Source organism: Corvus cornix, chromosome 21, assembly GCF_000738735.6.
Source record: "Corvus cornix cornix isolate S_Up_H32 chromosome 21, ASM73873v5, whole genome shotgun sequence".
In the NCBI taxonomy this organism is placed as follows: Eukaryota; Metazoa; Chordata; class Aves; order Passeriformes; family Corvidae; genus Corvus; species Corvus cornix.
Window position 1 is genome coordinate 416,753 of NC_046350.1, and position 8,911 is coordinate 425,663.

The window sequence follows — 8,911 nt, forward strand, 5'->3', positions numbered from 1 at the left end:
AGAGCAGCCACCTCCACACATCATCTGACTGGCAGGCCTTTAATAGCCTTTGGGGTGATCCCTACAGTTCCTTTGCCATAGCACATTTCCTGTCCATCCAAACCATTTCCCTCCCCGCACCCCTCTTCACCTGCTAAACCTTTGGTCAGGCTGATGAGTGCCAGAGGGTCCCTGGAGAGTCCCCATGTGGCTCACACAGTGCCAGGGCTCGTGCTGGCACTCCCAGGCCCGGTGCAGGTGCCAGTGTTGCTCTCTGGGCTGGTGACGGTGCTGCTCAGCACTCCAGTGGCACCACAGCTCCTAAACCAGGCACCGTCCATCACGTCCCCCACCGAGCTTGAGGTGCTGCCGTCCGTTCCTGCTCCTTCTCCTCCTCCTCACTCCGTGAGGATCCCGGCTGGGATGATGGTGTGGTGGATGGTTCTGCTCGGGGGTTCACGGTGCAGCACCCACCCCCACCTCCTGGCCAGCCCCTTCACACTTGCTCCCACCCACACGCTGCCTTCTTCCTGAAAAGTTTCCCTGTCTCCCCCAGGGCAGCCCTGGCTCCTCCTGGGAACCCCACAGCTGGGGGTCCTGTCAGCTGCCCACCGCCCACCTTGTTCCTCCAGCCACCACAGAAGGAGATCCGTGGCATGATGCTCCACTCCTGGGCCACGTCACAGGTCCTGGAGATGGAGCTGGCAGTGCCATACAGATCGCAAGGGCTCAGTCTCCAACGGAGTTCCTGCAGGCACCCCGACCCCTCCCAAACCAGTCAGACTCGAGTTTCAAGTCCTCCAAATCCAACCTGGTTCCCTCAAGACCCCCACTGAAAGTCAGCTGCCCTCATCTAGGCAGTGCCAGTGAAGTTCCCTAAAGCACCCTGGGAGCTATCAAGTGTTCTAGATTGTCCCCAAGGGCCAGCTGGGTTCCCTGGAGCTCCCCTGAACAACGTGGATAGACCCCAGCCCCTCTCCCATCAAACCTCGAGCCCCTTGGCTCAGCCACGGCATGAGGACCAGAAGCATCTTGCAGGATGTACCTCCCCAGAGCCCTGCCCAACCCCACTGCACAACAGGGAAACCTTCCCCAGCACACAAGCAGAACGTTGGCATCACCAGACCCAGCCCTGCATGTGCATCCCCAGCCCCACCACATCCCCCCCAAAAAGAACCAGTGAGGCCAGCTCAGCACTTCCGCTTTTATCTTGCTCAACAATTGTATCTCCACGTGCTGCGTCCTCAGTTCGCGCTCATTTTCTGCCAACGAGACACGGGGGGGGGTCATGATAAGGCCCTCAGTGGGGCAAGAACAGCCCCTGTGTGGGGGCAGAGGAAGGGGCACCCACCTCGTTGATCCAGTCGATGAAGGCGGACACCCGGGTGAAGACCGTCGGCTTCCTGATCATGTTGCAGCTCAGGCCGGAGCCGAAGCTGACGATGCCCTCCACCTCCCAGATGCCATCGTCGCGCTGGCAGTTCAGGGGGCCGCCGGAATCGCCCTGCACGGAGAGATGCTCTGTACCACTGCTCCTGGGCCAGCACACCTCTCATCCCTCCTGGGCCTCCACCACCACCGCTCCACCCCTCTCCTCCGAGGGCCCACGGTTCTGCACCACTTATACACCCACCACGCCGCAGTGGTGACACTCACGTTGCATCCAGAGACGACGCCGTCACCGCCGGCGCACACCATGGTGGTGCGCACGTTGCTGCCCCACCAGTCCCTCTGGGAGCAGGTCTCGTAGTCCACCACGGGCAGCAGAGCCTGCTGCAGGACGTCAGCCAGGGGCCCGTTGGCTGCAAGGACAGTCACACCTCACACCCTGCACACACACCCCCTTCCTGGGGACCCCCTGGGCACCCTCCTGGGGACCCTCTGCTTACTCCTGATGCGTCCCCAGCCGGTGACGTAGCAGGGGTAGTCGTTGGGCAGGATCTTGCCAGCGTCCGGCAGGCAGGCGGCACGGATGGTGTCACTCTCCTGCACCTCCTCTGCCAGCTTGATCAGGGCAATGTCGTTGCTACAGGGGGACACGGACCATGAGGATGTGGTCCCCAGCTTTGTTGCCCCCCACCCACTCTTGGACACATCCCATCCCGTACATGATGAGGAAGGAGTTCCATTTCTCATGGACGATCATCTTCTCCACACCCACGGCCACAGAACCGGGCTCGTCATTCTCACTCAGGTCCTGCTTGCCCAGCACCACACGGTAGGTCAAGGAAGAGCTGCCAGGGAGAGAGAGGGCATGAGAGACCCCACAGATATCTTACCTCCATGGCACAGATCCCCCCCAGCACCCCAACACCCACCTGATGCAGTGGGCAGCCGTCAGCACCCACTGGGGGGCAATCAGGGTCCCGCCACAAGTGTGGTACCAAGACCCATAGCGGCTGTACTGCAGCGAGATCTGTGAGGGCAGAGGCACAGGGTCAGAGCAGGAATGTCCCCCTCCCTGTCCCCATGCCCGTCCCTGTGCCCCCTTACCTGCCATGGCCAGCTGTGGGCTACGGCATCTTCACCGCCCACCACGCGGGCGCCCAGCTGTGGCGGCACGGCCGGCTGGCCGCATCCGTAGGCTGTGTGGCACCCGGCAAAGGGACATCAGAGGCTGCCTGTGCCCGTGCCCAGGGCCACGGCAGGCCCCACGGTCCTGTCCCCGCTGCCCCGAGCCCTCCCCATCCCCTGCACCCACCGTAGCCCAGCAGCACGACGAGACAGACGGCTCCCAGCATGGTTGTGCTGACCAAAGGTGCTGCGGTGGGGCTGCTCACCTCTCTTATGGTGTCCGGACTGCCAGGGACCTTGGAGTGGCCCCGCCTGCCACTGACATGTGGGGACTGTCCCACGCTGGGGGCACAGGGGCTCCTCAGCTCCTCATTGCCCCATCTTATCGCACTCAGCGTCCCACCTGGGAACGGCCACATCTGCCCGTTGTGTGCTGGCACCATGCTGGGACATGGCGGGGACACCTGGCCCTGCTCTGGAAATGGGCAAGGTCCCTCCTGGCGCAAAGCTGGTGGGCAGCCCCCCACCCACGATGCCATCAGTGAGGTGCTGGGCAGCTCTGCTGCCCCCAACCCTGAGCACCAACTGCCCCAGGACACTGCCCCCCTCACACCACCACACTCCCAGGCACAAGGTCCCCTTATCTCACTCTTGACGTGGCCAAGACCAGCCAAAACCCCACGGGTGCCACAGGGTGGGACAGGCGCAGGTGTCAGCAGCACTGCCGATGGCTTTGGAGAGCCCCCACACTCCGATCAGGTCTCTGCTGCTTCCCATGCCAATGAGCCACGGCTCATCCCTGTTCAGTGCCACCATCTGCGGTGGCAACCGGGTGCCCACGGTCACACCCCACTCCCCAGATTCCTTCCCCCCACCCAAGCCCCCGCCACAGACATGCCCATCCCACAACTGCACCCCAGCAACCAGCACTTAAGAAATATAATATTTATTTGGGATTAAATTAAAAAAAACATAACACACCCCCTATACCGCCACTTGGGGGACACTGTGGGACAGATGTGGGTCTTTACAGCCACCCACAAACACGAGAGCCTCAGTGACCAACGGCAACCACTTGTGGTCACCATGCTCATCCTGCCAGGCTGAACACAACATGAAGAAACATAATACAGCCCCATGAGCCAGCAGCTGCCTTTCTGTACGTCTTTGACTAAAATAAAGAGAGACACAGCTCCTGGGGGGCTCCATGCTAGCGGGGTGGGTGAGTGGGCACCCACCCCCCAGCACCACACACACACACTCACACACAGAGCCCCTCTACCAGCACCCGGTCCTTGCCATGGCTTTTATCACTGGTGTCACACGTAGCAATACCAACAGACACCGAGCCAGCATGGCCACCACGACACCCATCACAGCCACCTGGGCAAGCCCCCACCCTGCAAACCTCCCAGTGCACTCACAACACACAACAAACCAGGCACAGGTGTCCCAGGGACAGGCATTCTGGACGTGGCTCCCCTGGGACTCAGCAGCAGCCACCCCCAGTGCAGCTGCGGGCAGGGAACAGGGTGGGGGGCACGCTGGGGAGGTGGGGGGCACGAACAACACCTACAGACACCACAGCAAGAGGGGAGGGGGGAGCTGGGGCTGAGCAGGCTGTGCCAGCAAGGTGGGTGCTGTGCCGAGCCCACGCCGGGATCCTGCCGGCAGCCCAGGTGGCACATGGCTCGGGCATCGCTCCCAGCGCGGCTGGCACGTGGTACAGGCAGCACTGCCAGCCTGGGCACCGCTGACCAGTCCTGCCTGGCCCCGTCACTGCGTGAAGGTGGACTGCAGCTCCTTGAAGGCCGCCTTCCTCTGCTTCAGCTCCTCTGCCTGCTTCTTCTTCTCCTCCTGCTCTGCCTTGATCTCCTCCTCAAACCTGCTGGCTTCGTTGATGGCTTGTGCCTGAGCATGGAAATATCCAGCTGTGACCTCTGCCAAGGTCTCCTGCCCACCCCAACATCTCCACCTCCTGCCCACCCAGCACCAAACTGCCCTCGTGCATCGCCGTCCTGCAGTGGAACCTCCTGAGCGCTGCCTCACCTTGGCCTCAAAGAAGTTCTTGGCACCTTTCACTCCCTCTGTGGAGACATCGATCTCGGAGAGCCGGGCCAGGGCGTGCAGCCCACTGTCCTCCTGCAGCTCACCCGCTGCTGCCTTCCGGAAAATCAGCAGGAACTGCGGGGGGAGATGGTTGCATTGGCTCCCTGAAGACCCTAGAGCCACCACAGCCACTGCCCACCTTCTCACCAGCACCAACAGTGGCTGGGGACATCTCCCTGCCAGTGTGGAGCCTCCTAGCCCCTCACCCCTCACCTCTCGAAAGCTGAGCTTGCTGTCCAGGTCTTCATCCACCTCCTTAATCATGTTCTTCAGTCCCAGGTGTGTCTGTGGAGCCCCCAGCTTCTCCATCATCAGCTTCAGCTCCATCAGGTCAATGAAGCCATCTTTCCCTGCGTCGTACCTGCAGGATGGAAGCACGGTCCTGACACATCACCGTGGGGTGCAGAGCCCACACAGCCCCCACGCTGACCCCCAGCAGCAGACCCCTGAGTGCTCTCACACTGGCTGAGAAGCAGAGGGATCAGCAAGGCCTTGGGCATTGATGGTGTCCGGCAGCTTTCCAGACCACAGGGAAGCTGCTGCTGAACCACTAACAACCCCCCGGAGCATTCTCCAGGGTCATACCCGTTTCCGTGTGGCACTTGGCAGGAGAAGCTGCCAGGATGCTGCCAAGCCTGCTGCCAGCTCTCTCTGCCAGGAGCCTGAGCACACGCTCCCCTTGGCTGCGGCACGGGACAACAGGCCATGGGGCTAAGCCCACCAGGCACTGCTCCCCATGTCACCACCTCCTCCTCACTATGACACCTCCAGGTGACCCACCCTCACTGCCCAGAGCCTGTGCCATCCATGCTCCACCCCTGGCCAGGTGCCTGGGCTTGGCTGAGAGCTCTGGGCACAGCTCTGCTCACTGATGCTACCTACGGACCTCTCAGGAATGCCCTTCCTCAGACTCCTGCCTGTGGCTGTGCCACAGTCCCCTCCAGCTTCCCCGCAGCCACCCCGCTGCCTGCTCCCCTGCCCACTGCCAGCGCACCGTGGGCTGTGCCGGCGGCACGCTGGCGTGGCACAGCAGGATCTCCATGGGGAGCCAGCACGGAGCCACGCTTTGTACGGCTCCACACGTTGTAGGTGGGCAGCTACATGCTGCACCCGTTGTGACAGAGGTTTTTTTTCTATCTTGTCACTGCAGCAGCCACGCAGAGCCCTGGCTCCCCATGCTGCAGGTCCGTGACTCATCTGTACCTTCTGTGCTGCTCTCTGCTCTGTGTCTCCAGCAGCACCTTCCTGATCTGCCAGGGACCCCAAAATGGTCCTGCTCACCCCTGCCTACTGCTGCCATCACTCTCAAAGTGGGGCTGTGGACACGGACCACACATGATTTTTGCCTCCAATACCCCTCTTGGAGCATAGGATCATAGAATCATGGAATGGTTTGGGTTAGAAGAGACTTTAAAAACCATCTTGTTCCACCCCCTGCCATCGGCAGAGACACCTTCCACTATCCCAGGTTACTCCAAGCCCTGTCCAACCTGGTCTGGAACACTTCCAGGGATGAGGCAGCCACAGATTCTCTGTGCACCCTGTGCCAGGGCCTTACCACTCTCACAGGGATGAACTTCCTCCCAGTCTCCAAACTAACCCTGCCCTCTGTCACTTTTGAAGACTTTCCCTCCTGTCCTGTCACTCCATGCCCTTCTCCAAAGTCCTTCTCCATCCTGCATCACACAAACCTTCCCTGCAAGGGGTGAGTTGCCCAGCCTGGCTCTCCCACTTCATCCCATGCAAGCCACCTCCCCAGATGCAGGGCACTTCCTTGCTCTCAATTCTCTCCTCTGTTTTTTTGGGATGCCAGCATCCTGCATCTCCCAAGGGGCACCATCTCCCCTGTGCAGACCCAAAACCCTTCCACGCATCGCTTTACCCTCTACCGCTGGATTGTCACATCCCGAGGACAGTGTGGCAGGGCTCTGCTCCAGAGCATCCTTCCCTTGGGAGACCCCCCGGCTCCCAAACCTCCCCAGCGGCCCGCAGCCCCGGCGCTGCTCCTTTCGCTGCAGCGAGACGCCGCAGCTGTCAGGGCAAACACGTCTGCTCCGCACGCCGCTCCCTCGCCTGCGCGGCGCCGACACCCGCCCCGCCATCTGCGCCCGGAGCACCCACGGCACGGCCACCCATCGCCTCCGGCACCGGGACCTGCCACTGTCCCCCCGCGGACCCCGAGCACGCTGCCCCCGCCGCAGGCTCCCTTCTGCTGCAGTGCCCGGCTCGCAGCAACCTGCGCGCCTGGCTCTCTGCCATGTGCTGGCGGTGGGTGACAGCCCCCCAGCAAGGCACGGGGAACAGGGAGGCTCCATGCACCGCCAGGGCTGCTGACAGGGTGTGCCTGCACCCTACGCAGCCCCCCAGCCTCGTGTTTGGCGGTCACTGCCTCCAGCTCCTCGCTTCCTCCACCCCCCGCTCGTGTCCGAGCGAGACCACCCAGGACACCGACGCGGATCCGCCCCCCGGTGCCAGACGGGATGAGGGGCACTGGCATGTCGCAGCCAAGCCTTCTTTCGCCTGTACCACATCTCCGCGCTTTCCGGAGTCCCACTGTCTCCACGCCTCCCGCACAAAGCAGCCAGCGCGCCGCGGGATCCATGGGGATGCTCCGGGCTGTCCCGTTTGCCCCTGGCTACTCCCGCGCATTCCAGCGTGACCACGCTTGGAGTCACCCCGATTTCTGGCTCCCCCTGGAAATTTCCAGGGCTGGAGGCTCGCTGCCAGCTCCCCCGTTCCAGGGGCCGGGGGCCGAGCTCGTGCTCCGAGTCACGCTCCGCCACGCGTGGTGGCACGCAGCGAGGGCAGGGATGCTGAGGACACGCCAGCCTGGCCTCTAAGGCCCCGGGGGCTGCAGGGGTGTGGGATCCCTCGGTGATGCGGCAGAGGGAATGCGGGGGTCCCCGGTCCCCTCTTTCAGCCCCCTGTCTCTGGCCTCAGCACCAGGGTACCCTCTCATGGGGGACAGGAGGTTCTTTCGGCAAGAATTTAGGGGCGCACAGGAACGTCTCCTGCAAGGAGCTGGGGGAAGGTGTCCCCGGCACCAATCTTGTGAGGGGTTTTGGGAGGAGAGGGGTGTCCCTGGCATCCCTCCTGAGAGGGGTAGGAGGGGGATCCCTCCTGCAAGGAATTGGAGGTGCCCTGACATCCCTGCTGCACTCAGCTGGGGCGGGGGAGTCTCCGACAAGGAGCCGGAGGATCCATCCTGCAAGAGGCTGGGGTGCATGGGGGTCCCTCTCGCAAGGAATAGGGGGGTCCCGCCCCCAGGCACGGGGCGGCAGGCGCTGAGGCATCTGCCCTGCCAGAAGCCGGGGTGCCGGGGGTGCAGGAACCGGGATGTCGTGGGTGCGGGATGCCCGGGGTCCCCCGTCCGCCCCGGCGCTGCCACCCGGGGACCCCCCTCTCCCTGCGCCCCACACTCACTGTCGGAAGAGCCGTTCCATGTCGCGGAGCTGCCGCCGGGAGAACTCGCGGAACTCCCCAGCGGGGCTGAAGACGCGGCGGCCGCCGCCCCCGGGCGAGCCCTCGCCCACCGCCCGCCCCGCGGGGCTGCCCGGCGCCGGTCCCGGCCGCGGTCCCCGGCCCCGCCGCCCCTCCGGCTCCTCCGCCGCCGCCGCCATGGTGCGGTGCCCGGATGGCCGCGCCGCTCCGCCCCGCTCCGCCCCGGGGCCGGGCTGCGGCCCCCCGGCTCCCGTGCCCGCCCCGGGGGCTCTGGCTGCCCGCCCCCGTCGGCGCATCGCCGTCCCCTCGGACCGCCCCGCCGGCCCGACCGTGCCAGCCCGGCTCCCGCACCGACACCGGAGGGGTCCCCTCCCCGCCGCCCTCCATCAGGCATCACCGTCCCTTCAGACCCCCTCCGCTCCACCGGCAACGCCGGCAGGTCTCATCCATCCCCCGGTGGGATCAACCCGGGATGATCCTTAGGGTCCGGCATCACCAGCGTGTCCCATAGCCTGATGGGATCCCCTCCGGACCATCTTTAAGGTCCCTTTCAACCCAAACCAACCCATGATTTCATTAATCCATAGGCTCGAAGGAGGGTAAGGGGAGTCTGGTGCACTCACAGCCACCTGTGCTATTGCCATCTCCATCCATTCCTGACTCAGAGTTTGCCAAATGTGGCATGGGGAGGACACAGAGTCACGGAGCAGCCCAACACCTCCAGATACACCTGCAGAGGATGCCCACGGCGGCAGCATCTTTAACCTACACAGGTATACAAGGTCATGCCTTGCCCCAAAGTAAACCCAGGCATTCAGACGGGGAAGCGTCCAGCTTCTCCCGGCACAGGGAGCAGGAAAACCAATTA

General features: G+C 63.5%; 2 protein-coding genes across 3 annotated transcripts; both read right to left on the minus strand.

The window, feature by feature from the left end:
• Window positions 1–1,169: 1,169 nt before the first annotated feature.
• Window positions 1,170–3,332, minus strand: LOC104697550 (chymotrypsin-C-like). The gene is made up of 8 exons (XM_039564132.1): window positions 2,681–3,332; window positions 2,473–2,564; window positions 2,298–2,395; window positions 2,088–2,213; window positions 1,869–2,005; window positions 1,636–1,781; window positions 1,331–1,483; window positions 1,170–1,241 (listed from the first exon to the last, which is right to left on the minus strand). Exons 1-8 carry the CDS (start codon window positions 3,030–3,032, stop codon window positions 1,224–1,226), a joined length of 1,122 nt encoding a protein of 373 aa, XP_039420066.1. The 5' UTR covers window positions 3,033–3,332; the 3' UTR covers window positions 1,170–1,223.
• Window positions 3,333–3,423: 91 nt separating this feature from the next.
• EFHD2 (EF-hand domain family member D2) lies at window positions 3,424–8,238 on the minus strand. 2 transcript variants are annotated; one of them, XM_039564095.1, is made up of 4 exons: window positions 8,026–8,238; window positions 4,816–4,963; window positions 4,543–4,677; window positions 3,424–4,404 (listed from the first exon to the last, which is right to left on the minus strand). In XM_039564095.1, exons 1-4 carry the CDS (start codon window positions 8,220–8,222, stop codon window positions 4,270–4,272), a joined length of 615 nt encoding a protein of 204 aa, XP_039420029.1. In that variant the 5' UTR covers window positions 8,223–8,238; the 3' UTR covers window positions 3,424–4,269. The 2 variants fall into 2 exon arrangements, with proteins under 2 accessions (XP_039420029.1, XP_039420030.1); XM_039564096.1 differs by lacking the exon at window positions 8,026–8,238 and adding an exon at window positions 7,129–7,148.
• Between the last annotated feature and the right edge of the window lie 673 nt (window positions 8,239–8,911).